General features: G+C 43.5%; 1 protein-coding gene across 2 annotated transcripts in view; it reads left to right on the top strand.

The window, feature by feature from the left end:
* Nucleotides 1–18439, top strand: part of BTBD19 (BTB domain containing 19) — a 59472-nt gene that overhangs the window by 9541 nt on the left and 31492 nt on the right. Inside the window, exons 1-3 of one of the 2 annotated variants that reach the window (XM_081914029.1) lie at nucleotides 1912–2382; nucleotides 7891–8098; nucleotides 12676–12729. In XM_081914029.1, the coding sequence (XP_081770155.1) occupies nucleotides 2294–2382; nucleotides 7891–8098; nucleotides 12676–12729 (351 nt within the window). In that variant the 5' untranslated portion in view covers nucleotides 1912–2293. Of the gene's footprint in view, nucleotides 1–1911; nucleotides 2383–7890; nucleotides 8099–12675; nucleotides 12730–18439 lie in introns of those variants that run through there. The other variant, XM_081914030.1, reaches the window with a different exon arrangement.

Genomic DNA, 18439 nt, shown 5'->3' with positions numbered 1-18439 from the left:
TTCCCTCAAACCAGCTTCCATCTGATTTGAAAATGTTAAGTCTTGTTCCCTTTGCAGTAAAGCTGAGGGGTGTACATTTGAGACAGCTGTTGCACTTGTCAGATGACAGCTTCATAAATTCTAAGGTGGCGGAGTTGCAGGTGTGGGAAAACTAAACAGGTCCCTGTAGTATCTCTAGTGCACACAGCAACACGCAAATGCAACTTGAAATGCTGAGCAGGAAAACAAAGTTGCTGTGCTTTAAGCCACTAATGTACATCTCGCTTAAGACATTAACTAGGCTTCAGTACCTCGGGCAGTAAACCTTAAGGATTGAATTAAAGAGCCTTCAGCCCCAGAAGGCCTTGTGGAAACTGACAGTCTCCCAAAGATATTATTTTATCAGCATGAAACCTATGTAGGGCAGCTCCTCAGCTAAGGATAGGTTTGGGTTACTTACAAGTGGGGTTGCCCAGTGACTGTTTCAGAAATTGAGCCAGGCTCCTGCACCTTTAATATGACTTTCCTGATAAGGCTCCCATCCACAAACAGACCAACCTAGCTTCATTGATGGAACTACATAACCCCTGCCCATTGGAAAGTGCCTTAACAGATACAATGGACTGGCACTTCAGACCATTCGCTAGGCCAGTTAGTTTAAGGCAGTATTTGGCTTTGAATGAAAGCCTGAGGGAGTAGGTGTTAGCAGTGTCTCATTCGCATCACAGGCGCAAAGTCCAAATGGGAGCTACCTCCTAAAAGTGACAGGGGCTGTTAACTAGGTCCACTTCTTATGTTTTATTTAACTTCTCACACTAGTCTGGTGATGCTGAAACAAGTCGCCTGTGTATGTAGGTGTGTGTGTCAGATAAAAAGACCTTTACCCATGTCACTGCTAGTTTCACCTCTCCTTGGGGCCAGATAGCATTGTGGCATGGATATGGGGAGTTATGATGTCATCTTCCCCTCCTCCCAAGTGGTATCCCTGCTTCAGACATTACTTCAGCTGTGGGACATAATAATTAAGGACGTCCATTTTATTGTGGTCATACTGCTTCATTTCCAATCAATGCACATTCCGTAACTTCCTGCAGATGTTCTGGGTTTGTTGTCCCATTTTTACTGTGCTATAGGCCCTCTGGATAGCAATAATGTAGTAGCATTGGGAAAGTATTGCAGAACTAATAAAGTATTGCACAGCTAATAAAGAGGAATAATAAAGAGAGGCTGGGGAAACCCAGCCAGATGGGTGGGGTATAAATAAAATAGTAACAACAACAACAATATCTGACACTAATTCACATGTTGCAAAATATGCCCACAATAAAACATTGGCCTGGAGGTAACCACAGAAACAGTAACCACACCAATTAGGTACCGTAATTTAAGAATTGGTCCTTTGAGAGCAGGCAGGATGTTCAGTGTCAAAGGCCTTTGAACTATTTGAGTGCCTGGCCAGGTATATGTTCTTAAGGATGTTGCTATGATCCTAAACATTTCCTCTCACCATCCCCCACCCAATCTACACCTCTGTATTGGCCTGAGCTACTATTGACAGAAAGCTAGTGCTGGAGTCTGTTCTACGTGGGTGTCATATGACCTCAGCACATCACAATCTCTCTTTTTGTCACATGTGCACACACACACATGCATTCTGCGACCATGAAGCAATCATTTCTATATGCCTTCAGGAAATTATGCAAAAGACCTTAGCAACTCTGTGGCAAAGCAGAAACACTGAGGATACCAGATGCAGAGATGTGTCATTTTCATTTCGCTGACAGAGGAGCTGGCAGTCCTGTGACCTCCCCATGCCAAAGATGAGCTCCTGCCAAGTTTGAGCCGGTTCTGACCCCACCCCCAAAAAACCCCATGCAGGCAGTTTCGCCAACACACAAAGGTCCAGTTTGCTTGCTTAAGACAGCCCCTGGAATGAGTCTATCCCCCTTTCCTTTTTTATTTAACCCCCGCCCTCTCATTTTTCCACATTCTCCAGCCTGTTTTGGCGTGTTGCTCCCTCTTTTTACAAAAGCCTTTCCCTTCAGGATTTCTGCAGTCCCTCCCAGAGCAGCTGGATTTTAGGGCCTGGGCAGCTGCTGTTGCCTGGCAATGAGCTATGTTGCTCCCCCCTTTTCTGGCCTTTCTCTGCATTCCTGCCTTGCAGCTGAGCGCCCAGCCAGCCGTGACTTCTCTCAGCTATATCTTTATCACAGCCAGCCAGGCCAAGGAAGCCCCCGCTGAGCCCCTGAGCGTGCCTGCTGCCCTGCTCTCCTAGGCCTGGTCCTGATCCTCATCCGGAGCCCATTCCCTAACTATGGCCTCTCCTTGCTCAGCTGTCCTGCTAGGGGATTCAGCTGCCTTTGCTGCTGCCCTCAGGACTCTCATCAACAATCCACAGTTCAGGTGAGCCAGCTGGAAGACCCAGCTAAGAGAGCCTGGGGATCAAGGTGGAGCTGGGAGTGAAGGCCGCAACAGGGAGGTAAACTGGAGAGCAGGTTTTAAGTTAGCTCTGCCAGGCTGTTGAGCTGGGAAGATTCATAATATTGGGTCACTGTGAAGAGAAGAAACAGACCGCACCCTGCTCCACTATCTGCCAATCTCTCTTGCAGATTTGGCTCGTGACTGTCAGGGAAGCGTTACATGTTTGTAAACAGTACAGAAATACTGTGGTGAATGATACCGCATATGATGGTGTTATCTTGGATCCTCTGCTTTTAGGGATCATGAAAAGTGGGAGGGGATATCTGAAAAAGGTTTTAAAATTATCAAAGAAAGGAAAATTATCCTCTCACCCTGGTGCAAACAATCTGATGAGATATTTTTTGCATGCATTATTGGGGGGGGGGTTGGAACAGTTTGTTTTTAAATCACAGTTGTAAATTTTTTAGTGATAAGTCTATTGCTTTATCTTTTTGTAAACTGCTCTGATGTTTTTTTCTACAATCAAGTGGTATAATTTGTGTGTGAAATAAATAAGCAGATTAGAATACAAAATATGTTATTAAGGCATGGGTCAGCTGTTCCTATGAGCTTTTCTGTTGTTGTTTTTTCATGTGGAGATGATAGTAAAGGTGAAACCATATATACCAGAATCACAGCATGAGTGATTGGCTGTGCATTATTGTGTCAGCTGGGAATGCTTTGGCTACCCAAAATATCATACAATACAGCCTTTACTTCACCAGTTTGATGCCCTCTAGATGTTTTGACCGTCAACTCCTATCACCCCCAGCCTGCTTGCAGTTCAGAACAACTGGAAGGTGCCAGGTTGACAAAACTGGTTCAATTGATGGGCACAGCAGAGCAATCCTACAATGGGTTGGGGATGTATGGAGTGGCAGATTCCTACCTTTCATCCATTGCCCTGCCCAAGGTAAGGGCCCCGTCCATGCTAGGATCCCCATCATGGCACCATAGCACTCCACATTGGGTCTTTACCCCTTGTTATCTGCCTCTTTCTGAGTCACAGCTTTGCCTTCTGTATAACACCAGAATCTATCTTTCATAAACAAGGGGGAGAAACACTGGTGTAGCCTTGAGCACAATTTACAGGCGAGGTCAGTGGCCTGTCCACACCAACATCTTGCTTTCAACAAATGTGGGATTATTTTGGCAACATGCTGCATGTCCTGCTGACCACTCTGATTAACAATAGTGTTGCTAGGTACTTAAAGGGTCACGAAACAGATCAGCAACAACTTTGCATGAATATTATAGGGTACCTTTAGACAAATGAAGCTGGTTGGTGGCTCAGGTCTAACCATCGCTGCACTTAGATGCACATCCTGCATATTAAAAAGGCGGACCCTGCACAAAAGGACAGGAGATATGGGGGCCCATACAAAAGACTCAGGGCTTCAGCCCCCTGTGCCAAGAATGCCTTTGCTGTTTAACATCCACTGGATTTTCTGTGTTAATACTGATACTTGTTAGGTAATAGTTATTGAAGAGATGCATTATAAGCATCCTCTCCAAAGATGCTATCCTCTTGAGTGAAGTACTACTTACCGGGAACTTGGTACTTAAAAAGGTTCCATGTAATAGCTCTTAACTGCACGGAGAGCCTGTTATCTCTTGATTCCTGTTATGCAGTGCCTGAGCACACCCCCATTTCCTGACAGTGATGATTGGCCCTTCACAACCCGCTCCCGATCTATGTTTAGAGGTGCTACATCAGTGATGGCCAAACTTGGTCCTCCAGCTCTTTTTGAGACTACAACTCCCATCATCCCTAGCTAACAGGACCAGTGGTCAGGGATGATGGGAATTGTAGTCCCAAAACGACGGGAGAGCCAAGTTTGGCCATCACTGTGCAACATGGACAACAACATTTTGAAACAATTAGCTGATTTCACCTGTTTTATTGATAAAATTGAGCTTCTGTGTATATGTCATGTTACCCCATCTGTGCCTCAGATGATGGGCCCAGGACTGAAGCTAGGCTTCTCTCAAAGGATTCTCAGCCCTACTTCCTCGATTGCTTACTTGATATTGCATACAACATGAGATGGGCATTAAACCTGTGAAAAATTGGAGCTTCAGTTTGTGCTAATGTCCTAATCTGTGAATGCTGTTCAGTCAGTGCTAATGCCCTAATCTGTTAATGCTAGTTGAGTAAAAGTTTGAGGATCAATGCATTAATTAGTTTCTTAGAATCACTTCTTACGTTTAATTCAGTTTAGAACCGATAATAATTTTTTGTCCTCCAAGCCATCGGAAATGGCTGATACTTAAGCAGAATTTGAGGTGGAGATTTCCCTCCTTATTCAATATGGGATGCCTTGCTTTTTCGAAATATCAAGATGTGTTTTTCTAAATGCTTTCCCTATCCGAATTGTGCTACTGGTACAGTGCTCACATTGCATGATTTTCATCTGTAATAAACAGGATATTTTCCTATTACAATATCTAATTTAGAGGATTGCATCGGGGATTGCATGGGACAAGTGAAGATTCTTTTCCCATGAAGAATTTGGTTAGGATATAAGCGATTTTTCTAGGGGCTTACCATACAGAATTGCATTATGTGGTTACTGAATATAGAGGAGCCTGCCTCTACATTCTAGATGAAATTTCAGTTTTTATCAGTTTCTCATTTTTTCATACTTAATTTCAATCCATCATATTTCTGCATCACTTTGATTTTTTTTTTAAAGTCCCCCAAATTTTAAAGGAGACTTTAAGCAGATTGTAGTTGTACATTGCAGTAGAGGAGCTATCCCAAATGCATGTGAGGAGACCATTTTATTCCTCCACTGAGGGTCTTTCTAGAGAGATGGTTTGATTCCTATTTGTTCCTTGGGGATGCAGAGCCATTGCTGAATGAATACTGCATTTTCCTAGCTGTCAAACTATATTTTGTTGTCATTGAAAAGAATGATATTTTCTCCTCACCTGTTAACATGTCCACTGTGAATGAGAGTGCTGAATGGAATGTGCTCATGGGCATAGCCAAGGGGGGAGGCAGGGAGGGGCAGCTGCCTCCCATAATCAATAAAAATCAATAGAAATACATAGCAAAATGGGGTTCGGCCCCCTAACAAAAGGCCTGCCCCCCCATGAATGTGCTTGTGTGAATATTCCAGCCTCCTATGGATAGCACCTAGGACATAATTAGTTGCACATTGCATCATGGTGTATCATTATTATTACAATAACAATAACAATATCATCACCAATCATTATAACAAATATTATACTAGTGCAATATCTTCTTTAGAGGCGTAATGCTTCCCACTAATAAAAAGACATTTAACAGAAGGCTGCCTCCTTTGGTCTACTGTAGTGGATGCTATTTTGTGGTACTTTCACTTGATTTAGTTTACACTCCATCTTCAACAATGGAACATGTGTGTCCCCTGCTTTTACTTTCAGGTGTTGGTGTCCCCCTGCCCTCCTGCAGCAAGGCATGATATTATTCAACTGGTGCTAGCTCGGGGCTGGGAAAAGCCCAGGGAAAGTGCAGCTTATTTAGCAACTGATACTTTCTATAATATGTTACTGCAGCTGTTTGCGTTGGTGTAGTTAGCAACTGAGATGATTGTTTTGTTTCAGAGGAACTGACATTTTACGAACAGGTGTGAGTCAAAAATGCAGATTAGTTTTCTGGTACATAGAGGTCAGCGAGAAAGCCACTAAGGTAATGGAAAATGAAGTGAAGTGAAGTCAATTACAGAACAGGCCCTGCTGTGGCTACCTGGGTTTACATACCCGTGTACTGTAATGTGGCAGGGAAATCTTCCTACATCCGTGCTTCGACTCAAAGCAACTGTAGCAGGCCCTTTCTATAACTCTGGTGCCCTTACATATACAATTGGGCAATTCAACATACTGCTTGGAACACAGAAGTAAGCATCAGGTGGCTGCTTTACTTAAGCCCATGTAGATTGCCAAATTATTCCACTTCTACTTCATGCTGATCTGGTCATGTGCAGCCACTTGTGTTAAACTTATTCATCTTTTTTGCCATGCTGTTGCTTCCTGATCCCCTTCAGGCTCCGTGCCCACCCACCCTTCAGAGTACCATCCAGGTCACACTGGGATGGAGAAAAGCAAGTCAGTATGTACATTACATGAGCTACATAGATGTGCCTGCGTTCCTTAATTTTTTACCCAAATTTCCAGAACGTGCCCCCACCACCTGCAGCTCAAACCCAGCACTGAAGGGGCGGAGTTGTAAGGGGATTTTACCCCCTGGCTTGGTTCTGGATCAGAACCAAGTCACCCACCCCTGTAATTTGTAGTATTACAGGATATAATAATGACCACAAACATGGAAGGCTTTAAAAGGGGGTTAAACAAATCCATAGAGGATAAGGCTATCTGTGGCTTCCGGCCATGATTCTGGAGGTGGCATGCCTCTGAATATCAGCACAAATGGGGAGGGTGCTATTACTCTCAGGGCCTGCTTGTGAACTCCCCAGGGCCATCTGTTTAGCCACTGAGAGAGCATGATGATGGATTTGATGGGCCTCCAGCCTGATCCAGCAGGGCTCTTCTGTTGTAACATGTAGTTCGACCCCAGGAAACAATACATGCAGCCCAGATAGTGTATTTACTGAGTTTGCTGAAACTGAGGAGGAACAGCAGGAAATCAAGTGCGCTATTAAAAGGCCCCATTCAAGTGCTTTATGCTTTATTTCTAAAATGAGAACTTTTTAGGTTAATGTCACATCCTCTATCTGGGAAGCTCTTACTCCATTCTTTCTGTATGGTGACTGGCTTTCTTCATGCAGTGCTGAAGAGAAGGCTCTCTGCTTGATGGATTACTATTACTGCTTCATTTATTCTAGGACGAAATCTGGCGCTCGGGTTGCCACCTGTCCCTAGAAAGATGTGATTGTCCTTTCTTTGGGGGGGGGGGGGAAAGAAATGTGTTCCCTGTCCTGTTCGGACTTCAAACAGGACACTTTTTTCATGTATTCAAGCACATCCCGGTCCTCCTCAATGTGGGCAGAGGTGGGTCCGATGGGAGCAGGTGAGCGAGAGCCTGAGTGGGAGTTTGTGCAGGCAGAAGGTGGGTCCATGAGGAGGAGAGCTGAGAGCAAGAGTTATTGCTGGACACAGGCAGAAGGTTGGGCGGCACTGGGTGGAGCAGTTCAAGAGAGAGTTTTTGCGTGGGCAGAGGGTAGGTGTTTGCAGCGCACAGGTCTTATAGCCCAGCCAGGAGGGCTTATGATGAAAAAGTGGTAGGCATGGAAGGGCTTCAGCACCAGCTGCTCTACAGCTGATCAGAGAAAGGGGGATGCTGCTGAACATGTAGTTTGTTGGCCTACTGCAAATTTTCTTTGAGCACTGGCCAGCTGAACTCTGCAAGATGGTTCTCAATGGGGAGTGTAGCTGGAGAAAGGGGAGAGCAGGGCAGGGCATTGAGAAGTGTGCATGGTAAACTCATTGCCTGTTTTCTCACAGTGATGTGACATTTCTGGTAGGCAGAGAGCAGAAGGAAATCTTTGCCCATCGCTGCCTCCTCACTTCCCGCTGCCAGGCACTCCATGCAATGTTAAGCCAGCCCCAGGAGATGCAAGCCCCACTGATCCTGAGCCACGTGCAGCCAGAGGTGTTCCTCGCAGTCATTGAGTATCTGTACACCAATAATGTCACCCTCAACAACAACATTGTAAGTATGACTTGTATTAGTACAGGCTTGGCTTGCAGGGAAGTGAGTAAATGGAGAATGGCTTAAAATTAGTAAATGGTATTATTAATGTGCTTATGAGGAAACACAAACCTTTTAAGTCACCCTTGCAGATCAATTAAAAAATGTTACCAACACGAGTCTTGACAGATAATAATAGGTCCTCCCCGCAACCTTTTCCATTGTGTGTCTGATTTTTACTGCTGGTCCTGTTTGCAGATTCAGTGTACACAATTTTAAATCATGGGTACTGTACATATATATTTCTCTATAAAAAGTAACCCACACAGTCCATTGTTGTTAAAAAGCAAAGGTGGATGATGTTTTCATCCATAAGATGATGATGATTGAAGTAAGTCACTTCTGCTTATTATGCGCTATATTTATAATGGCAATCTGGTAAAACAGATATGTTAGTGATTATGCTGATAATGGAGAGAGAGGGGGGGGCCCTGCTCATAGCAATCTATTCACCTGAAAAGAATCAATATGCACCGCACATACGTACTTAATCTCATGGCTACTCTAAACCACAGAAAGGGCAGCAACCACCCTGGTATAATGCAGCTGTTGCTTGGTTGAATGTGCTAAGACTCAGTTCTAGTAAAACAGTAGTGATATTTGAAAGCTGAGTAGCATCAGTGTCTTAGTATTGGATTTGCTCCATCCTCTGCCGCATTGCCCTGTGTCTAGCATCTCTGTCTTGTATCACAGAGCCAGTGCTTTTAGCTCTGAAAATCCTGTCTCTTTTCACTGCAGAAGATCTAGAAATTGGGAGAGGATGTGGGCTGGGTGTCTGTGCAAGAATGCTGACTTAATCAACCACCATTAGCAGCTTCCACATACGGTAATTGGGTTGTTACTTAGGTTTTTCTTAATTTAAAAGCCGTTGAATCAGATCTGTGCATCTCCTAGTGATTTCAGACTGCAGCCAAGTAAGGCAATGAAATTACTTGTGAGTCAGTGCAGTAGTTTCAAGATTATGTTTAGCGCCTAAAATGGAGCAGCAAGCTCATAAAATGGAGGCTTTTTTACTGGCAGAGATGAGGGAAAGTCTCTGATGAGCACCACAAAATCCAATTCTCTCCATCAATGTAATATTTGTGGCACATCCTCTTTTTAGCTAATCCTTCTCTATTTTACGTTTTATTTTTAACAAATGTTTAGGATAGGGGCTCTCTTGTTCGCTTGTGCAGTGATTGTAGAATAAAGATAATTTGGTCTGGGCCTTTTCCCCATTGTGCATTAGCAAGCAGGGAAGACCACATTTTTCTCTTACTGATTCAGGGACCTTTTCTATTTTGGAAAGTTCCATCTGGATGAAGCTGTTTATTTGGATGAGGGTGGATGGAGCTGTGGCCCTCCACCATCCCTGACCATAGGATATGTGGACTGGGTCTGATTGGAATTGGGAGTCCAACAACATCTGCAGGGTCACAGGTCCCCTGCCCTGATCTAGATTCACAGAATTCTGTTCTGGGCTTGGTTTTGGGAAAGAAATTGCTGTCATCATGCTGGTCGAAAGTTTCAGTTTTGATCTGTAGATATATTATTCTAGCCTTGTTTTATATCAACCACTGTGGAAATATTCCTTCAGTAAGGGCGGTATATAAATATTGTAAACCAATCAATATATTGTCATAGGAAGAAAGGGGCAACCTTAAGATTTGGAAAAACTTCCTTCTCTGTTAATCAGCAGATAGCTGTTGTTCAGGTTTTACATATGCCTGCAGTATTGGCAGCATCTCACTCCTGTGACTCAGCTTCTCTGTCAGGAGCTGCCTCTAGGGAAGGTTGAATTCCAGCCCTGTCATCATAAAAGGACGTAGTAGATGGTGTATTTGACATCTCGCTGCCTCCCTCTGTCATTCCCTACTGTGAATAATTAGAGACTGAGTTTGTACCACCCAAACAAATTCAAAATCAAATTCAAATAGCTTTGGTTATTTTATGTAAGAATAAAGGTAAAGGGACCCCTGACTATTAGGTCCAGTCACAGACGACTCTGGGGTTGCGGCGCTCACCTCGCTCTACTGGCTGAGGGAGCCAGCGTACAGCTTCCGGGTCATGTGGCCAGCATGACTAAGCCGCTTCTGGCAAAACCAGAGCAGTGCACAGAAACGCCATTTACCTTCCCACTGGAGCGATGCCTATTTATCTAATTGCACTTTGACATGCTTTCGAACTGCTAGGTGGGCAGGAGCTGGGACCGAGCAATGGGAGCTCCCCCTGTCGTGGGGATTCGAACCGCCGACCTTCTGATCGGCAAGCCCTAGGCTCAGTTGGAGATGGGGAGAGAAATAAAGAGACATAAAAATGTTGCACTCCCCCAATTTTTCAATTACACCAATCTGTCCCATCCCACCCCCTCCAAAAAAGGAAAATATTGCAATCAGTGCTATTTTTCTGGAAAAAGAGGTGCTGGAACTGAGTTCCGGTGAGTTCTGGCTGAAAAAGCCCTGGTTGCTATAATGGTCAATAAAAATATCCAAAATCCATAGCTCTTCAATACTATTTGCCATGCTTTTGTGACATTTTGGTGGTCCTGAGAGATATATTGCTCAACTATGGATTTTTGAATATTTGCCATAGAAACCATAATCAGGTATCGGGTACATTTTTTTTCATTACATCAACAACAACTTCTACATAAGGTAGAGTCTGGATTTATTAAATAGGTAATAGTTTGAGAGTATATGAACTGCAGTTTGTTGACAGGGAAGTTTGGACTGTCTTCTTGCTGGCTGCACCAAACTCATCTGATCCTTATAATGTTTTCTCTTATTCTCCCTCACACAGCTCAGGACGTTGCTTTCATTCTTTGGAATTTTTAGCAGCCACACCCAGCAGCATGAGAAGGGCTGGATGTTTCATGGGCTGGGAAGAACATTATACGCACTCCTTAATGCCCAGTAGAAATTCCAGGAGAGATATAACGTCTATCCAGGATGGGGGCAGAGGGGGAGCAAGCTCTAGTAGACAAGCCTAGATTCTAGGGTTTAAGGGTTTAATTTGTTCTTAATCTGTAGAAATGTGATGATTATGAACCTAAAAGGGGCAGAGAATTGCAGCTGCCAACTTTGTGAACTGAATAGTCCACTATGGTGAGAAGAAAATGTAGGGAAATAGGATTTTGAAAAGAGGGAACTACAAACTCATGTGTGTGTGTGCGCGCACACACACACACACACACACACGTGCCATTAAAATGAATATATTGGCTAGGATGCTGTTTTTATTCCAATCAATCCCAATTGTAAACAATTTAAGCTACTTCAAAGAATGGAAAAAGATATCTCTAAATATATCTGGCGGGGGGAAAGCCAGGAATTAAACATAAAATTATGATAGATACACAAAGAAAGAGGAGGCTTTGCTCTGCCAGATTTGCAAATGTATTATGAGGCAGCTTGTTTGTGTTGGTTAAAAGAATTGATTATATTGGACAATGCAGACATCTTAGATCAGGGGTCAGCAAACTTTTTCAGCAGGGGGCTGGTCCACTGTCCCTCAGACCTTGTGGGGGGCCAGACTATATTTTTTGGGGGAAGAGAATGAATTCCTATGCCCCACAAATAACCCAGAGATGCATTTTAAATAAAAGCACACATTCTACTCATGTAAAAACACCAGGCAGGCCCCACAAATAACCGAGAGATGCATATTAAATAAAAGGACACCTAATCATGTAAAAACACGCTGATTCCCGGACCGTCTGTGGGCTGGATTTAGAAGGTGATTGGGCTGGATCTGACCCCTGGGCCTTAGTTTGCCTACCCATGTCTTAGATCTAGAGGGTCATGGCTTAACATTTGACTGGCATGCGTGTCTCTGGTATGGGAAGACTAAAACCTACAACAGTTTTATGAAGCGCATCCTTAGGAAGAATCTGTATAGAATCTGGGAGAAATATAAAAATCTGCTGGAAAGAAAAACACCTTTATGGCCATTGAGACAATTACAATTAAGAGAGTTGATATGGACAGACAATGGGCGATTTACAGGGAACTGATGAATTTTACAGCGGGGGGACGACCCAAACTGAATTCAATGGGAAAGTTTAGAAGCCAAGTTACGGTTTGGTTGCAGTATCACCAGATATACGACATGTTTAAATTAGAAAGAATGGATTTCTGGACCAAAGCTCACAATCTGAAAAACAACTCTTAGAAAATAAGGAGAAACTTCTGTCTAAAATGTATTTTTTATTTTATTTATTAGAATGGGAAACAAAAGACGAGCTTGTTAAAGCTTCAATTACACACTGGGCAATAGATATTGGACACAATATAGATCATAACCTCTGGGAGAAACTTTGGAAAAGCATATTTTTGTGGGATGAGTGTTGGAGGGTGGAGGGTAGGAAGGCAAAGTCCCATCGTGTGAGCAGCAGTCTAATTCTGCAAGTCAAATTTTGCCCATAGAAACTTTACAGAAAACTGAAGGGCAAAAGATTGAGAAAATCAGGATGGATTCAGGCACGTGCCATTACTGCCGATAGAACAGAGAGCATTAAGTACCGGGAGCGTGCATTAATCACTCCTTTCTTTTGACTGTAGGCCCTGGAGGTCCTGACTTCATCCATAGAGTATGGACTGGATGACCTCAGAAAGGTAAGCACTATGCTTTGTGTCACTTAAGTTGATTCTCCACGAGATGTATTTGTAATGTAATTACTTCTGCTTGCATATTACAGGGTGAGGGATGTAGGAGTTTTTGCTCAATGACACAGCCTCTGGGATGCAGCAGGGCATGTTATTGGCTGCTTTAAAATAGCCTGCTGGTAATTGAACCCAGATTCCCCTAATCCTTATCAGTGGATCCCACACAGACATGCCTTCCATTGTGTGCTCTCTTTCACAATGAAAGCAGAATCCCACAACTGTGGGTGCTAGAAGGCCAGATCCATACAGTGTCCTCTGTCTGTATCCAAACCTGGCAATGTTAAACTTTGGACTGCCCCACCCCAATCTGCTTTTTGGATGCATTACTTCACTTCAAAATGTGGTGAGCAGCCCATATTTGGAGATCCTTCCTGACCATTCTGTTGAGCAAGGGCTCTGGACTCTGTCCCCAAATCCTCTTCTGATGACGCCACTGATATAAACTCGGGGAGGTATTTCACCTTTCTAGCGTCTTCCTGTCTATGGTGGTGGTGGTGGGGAGGTAAATCAATGATAGTTTGTAAATGAAAGATGGGGGGAAAAATGCTTGCTATGGACAGTTACTACTAAGCTGATTTGACTGAATTGGAATCCCTGTCCCTTCAACTCCTACAGTTCAGTGGGCAGAAATGTTGGACTCAATGACTGACCTTACGTTGGGCCTACCTTAGATGTTTATTTTCCACTAGCTAGTGCCTTCTAGCAGCCGCCTACAGAAACTCAAGCATCTGTGTTACATTACGTCTTGATTTCACTGTTGTGGTTGGGGAGGAGGCAGGAAACCTTTCTTCTTGGTTCTTTCTCACTTGTTTCAGAGGAACCTTAGCTAGAGAAATTGTGAGGGGAATAGAGGTAGGGAAGCCTCATGACAAAGCTTGCAAAACAGAAACTCTCTGCTTTTAGGAACAAAGAACTTGCCTTATCTTTAAATTACAGGAGACATGGAAGCAGAATGCACTGGCAGTGTTCAGGTTCACACCAGCCATGAAAGAAAATACACCGTGCCAGTACTGTCAGCAAAACAGCCTTACATTGGCAGATTCCTGCTAGCCCAGGAGCTGCCAAACACTGTAAAACTCTGTTCTAATGACTCCAGTAAAATCCGCCTTATTCAGGAAAATCTAATCTGGAAAGCTCCTGATTCTGACTGGACTTTGTGTCCATTTTGGACAACTTCCAGGTCCCCTCCAGTTGTCCTGCTTGGGAGCATCTTCCTGCCAAACTGATAACTAGATTTTCCTATTGTTGATTCAGGGTGATTTCGTGTGTTTGCACAAGTCTTCATAATGGTGCATCTGGACAGTGGAGGCCAGTTCATCAGGGCAAATATGCCATCCCCCCAACAATCTCTGCTTGCCCTCAGACAGCCCTCAAATGCCTGCCGCCTTAATTACATCCACTCCAGGGGGTTGTCTTGGCTAAGGGCTTCCTCAGTTTTGGCTTACAGAACTCAGCAGGGAATAAGATTGGAACAGAAACAGAATTAGTTGGCTCTTCCTGCCATTGGCTCTGGCTCCATCTACTGATGGTCTCCCTGTCTTCCATCCTGCTAGTCCCAGTGGGCATAGCCACCACTGCAGCTCAGCTGGTATTTTTTGTATGCAAACTGTTACTGGTTTTTGCTGAAGAATGAGATATGGGCACATTGCACTGCTTGACCCTGCCAACTTTTTGATCCACGTTCTGTGTTTTTCCCCCATTGTAAAGCCTGTAATTTATTAAAGACCTACCCCATCTTGGCCTGCACAGGTTGGTTCCTTCTACATCTGCATCACATCAGGATGTGGATGCCAGTGCAGTCCCTGATTGGTGGGCTGTGGTGGTGTTTCCAGCGATGCTGATAGCATGTGCATCATTTTGGTCTTTTCTGGCTCTGAGTTTTTCCCTTTCCTCCCTGTCTGAGCACACAATGGGTACAATGGCATTGCAGCCATGTGTCCCCAGTCCCAGCATAATGTGAGTTTAGGATTGCTTTGTGATAGTAACTTTTTAAATAATTAAACAAAAGCACTCAAAGCAAGCTGACATTATGCACACCACTGTTGGCACTGCTTACACTGAAACTTGGGACTCCAGGGTCATGACACTCCCCAGCTGTGCAGGATGCTGAGTCAGAGGCTATAGGGTCACATGCTGGGAGCCAGACCAGGTGGGTGCTGCTCCTGGGCCCAAGGAACTGAGTGCCTCCTATGCTCCTTCGCCAGTTCATTGGTGCAGGGTGTGCATGAGGTACTATGGGGTGCAGGAGAAGTGTGTTTCTTCAGGCAAGAGGTGACTCCTTAAATAAACCCTAGTTCTCCTAAAGGGGGCAGAGCTTAGAAGAGGTGGATGGGAAGCCGAGGTTCAACATGGCCCCAGTTCTTCCAATCCTTGTTGGAGCAAGTTACTCACTAGGAGCTCTCTTTGCTGCTTTGTCCTGTGGGTGCATTTGCAGGGCAGGGAGTTAGAGGGGACACTGTTCAGGATGTGTAAAGTATATAGAACAATTTGAATCATAATGGAGGAGGCATCTTTTATGCCATTCTCTGCCATCACAATCCATTTGTATATTTGTTATCATTGGATATGTATATAGATGGAAGAAGAAAATATGGTGCGTAATGAAACAAGAACATTTATTAATGAAGGCATGAATGCAGCTAACAATTAATAATTTGGCCTGCAGTGTTAACATTCCTCTGTTGGGCAGTTTTTTTAATGTGCGTATGTGACTCTGAGTGTTTAGTAGTTGTGTCCTGGGAAAGGCATGTTTCACCAAATTTGTAGCAGCATGGGACTGTCTAGAATTCGTCCCTATCCTGACTGCCTTCCCAGAGAAGACTTAGAAGCAAAGACTCATAAAACGATGAGAAAGTAAGCAGAGCTTGAGGAGAGCTAGGTTCTTGGTGTGGGTGATTTTACTGGTGGTGACATTCTTTGGGTTAGAAAGAGGATCTAAGGAATGGGTGGGGGAAAGTAAACACAGGACAAGTGAGAGCTAGCCAGGAACATAAATTTTCCCAGCTGCTTTCGGATGACTTGAAAGCACGGGACACTGAGTTCACAGGGGAATTTAATGACTTGCCACTTCCCTGCTAGGTCAGGAATCCAGGAATAGGTCTTATGTGACTATTAGGAGTTTCCCATCTGTTACAAGGATCTGAGGCTGTAAGGGAATAGCAGGGAACTCCATTCTTGTGACTGCACACATGCAGCGCAGGGTATCTCACGGAAGGCAACTGAAAAGGAATCGGTATCATTGTCTTAGCACTTAAGGGGAGATTCTAAGAGACTAAACAGAAGAGAAAGTTTTAGAAAATGACTGTGAATGGATAGTCATTATGGATTTAATTTGAGGTTTTCTCACAGTAGAGATGTAGTTATGTAGATATAAAAAGGAAGTGTGAGGAGAGCAATAAGACTAATGGGAACAATTAATGGTGGGGAAGTAAAACCATAATGAATGAATTACCGGTATGATAACCTGAAGAAAGATAGTGATTAGCAAAGGTCAGTTGTGTTCACACTCCCATTTACTGTGCCCTCAATGCATTTCTGACCCTGGATTTTTAATCTGTGTTCACACAACACTATCCAAAATGCATATGTATCCTGTACTTATAAAATACTAGTTTGATGTGTTGTTTCTCAAACCTGCTTAACACAGATTGGAGCCCTTAAGCTGTTCCCAATTCTTCTCTAGCAAAAGTGATAGCACGTTTGCATAAAGTCGCTCCCTTCCCATCAACATTCCCTGGTGAAACACAAACAGAAATGAATCTGACATTAATGAAGTCATGCTGATGTGAATAGCTAGCAGAGTTGGTGGGGGGTGGGAAGAGCAATGAAATGCACTAGGGAAAAACAACAACTTCAGTCCATTCTGAGGTGGTAATGTGAACCCAGCCTTTGCTTTGGGTTCCTTGATCTATCTGGCAGACCTTAATTCTAGGAAGAATATGACAAATGGTGGATCTATATGGTGGTTTTGTGTGCCTTTTCAGATGACAGCCTCTTGTGGTCTTTGTGTGTGTGCCTTACACATCCCAAAATATATTACTTTGGATTTACCCTACTTCACCAATTATTGCAGAAATCCATCCTTCCCTTTTTTCATCCCAAATAGGAGCCAACATACACCAGATTTAGGCTTTCTTCCTGATTTGAGGTTATCTGCTGTTCAGCCAGTTACACGCTGACTCTCTACTGTTTGCCTTCAGAGTTATTTAAACAAGGCTTGAAATATTTGCACAGTCTGTTAAATTCCATGACGAGGAGAGGTGGAAAGGTCTTCTCTCTCTACCTTTATCCTTTGTCACTTTACAGAAGTTCAGAGCTTTTGTAAATTCATCCATATGCAAAAAGGTTCTACTCAGAGATACTGGCAGGGCAATATGTGATTGCCAGAATGTAAAGGGACAGATCAGGAATAGAATAATTCCCCATAACCATCAATTAGCAAAATATGTTAGCAACTGCAGAACTGTTTGGAGAGGAAGCATGAAGCAAACGTGAGGGGCTTGTTGCAGGATGGGAAAGTAAAAATAAAATATTTTTATTGGTCTAAATTAAATATTTATATCCTTCATCCAAGGATCACAGGGCAGTTTTCAATATAAAGACACAAAAATACATAACATAATAAACCAAGCAATACCCGCTCCAGTTTAAAAGACCATAGATTGTTTAATTAGCCAAAGATATATAATAGTATTCATGAAGGCAAAAGGTGAGCCTGCCGGGGGAGAGTATTCCACAAATGGGAAACAGTTGCAGAAAATGCCTGTTCTTCTGTTGCCATCATCTGGACCTCTTGTGGAGTTGGTTCATATGGGGAGAGGCAGTTCTTGGGTTATTGTAGTCAACAGAAAATAGAAAACAACAACAAAGTAATCAAACAAAATATTATAAATGGAATAAATTACTAAGCTGAAAACTAAATACAGATCCAATTACAACCCACTCTTCCATAACTTAGCTGGCAAAATGACTCGCCAACCCATTTTGAGGCATGTCCTCATTTTTCTAGGATCCAGCTGGAAGGGAACCTGCAAACGCCTTGGGTACCAAACCTAATATCACCTTGGCGTGGTTGCCCCCACAACTTTGATAGGAATTTGACAGGAAGGGGATTGTATGCCATCTGCTTTACCACACTGCTGTTTGTCACATTTGTATTCTGTTCCTCCAGAGATCTCAGAGCAGCTAACACATGGTTCCAGGTCATCCCGGCTGCACTCAGCTAGTTAGATTCCGCAATAGAGCTGGGATAGGTACCCGTGCAGTATGGAACTGAATTACACGGAGAAACACAGGGTGCTTACAGACTGTCGCTATTTTGGGATGGGCTTTAATCACATACTGGCAAATTGAGGTTGCACCATTGAAGTTAATTTGGAACTGCTGCACAAAACCAGACCTTTTGCGGTAAGAAAAAGTGATGGGGAAATGCACTGGAAAATGTGAGATAAAATTTGCTTGACACAATGCCGTCTAATCTTCCTGCAAACAAATTGGAATGAAAACTCAATAAAACGGCATCTGGAAGCAACCTTGGACTCTCCTTGTCTTCAGGGAAGCGGCAGAGAGAGACATCTGGGAAGAGGCTTGGGTTCTTCTTGCCTGTGATTTTAACACCACGTTTCGTTCTGATTATCATTTACAACCTGTCCTGCTGGGA

Source organism: Podarcis melisellensis (assembly GCF_964234715.1).
Source record: "Podarcis melisellensis genome assembly, chromosome: 6".
Lineage (NCBI taxonomy): Eukaryota > Metazoa > Chordata > Lepidosauria > Squamata > Lacertidae > Podarcis > Podarcis melisellensis.
This window is presented reverse-complemented; position numbering and strand designations above follow the sequence as displayed.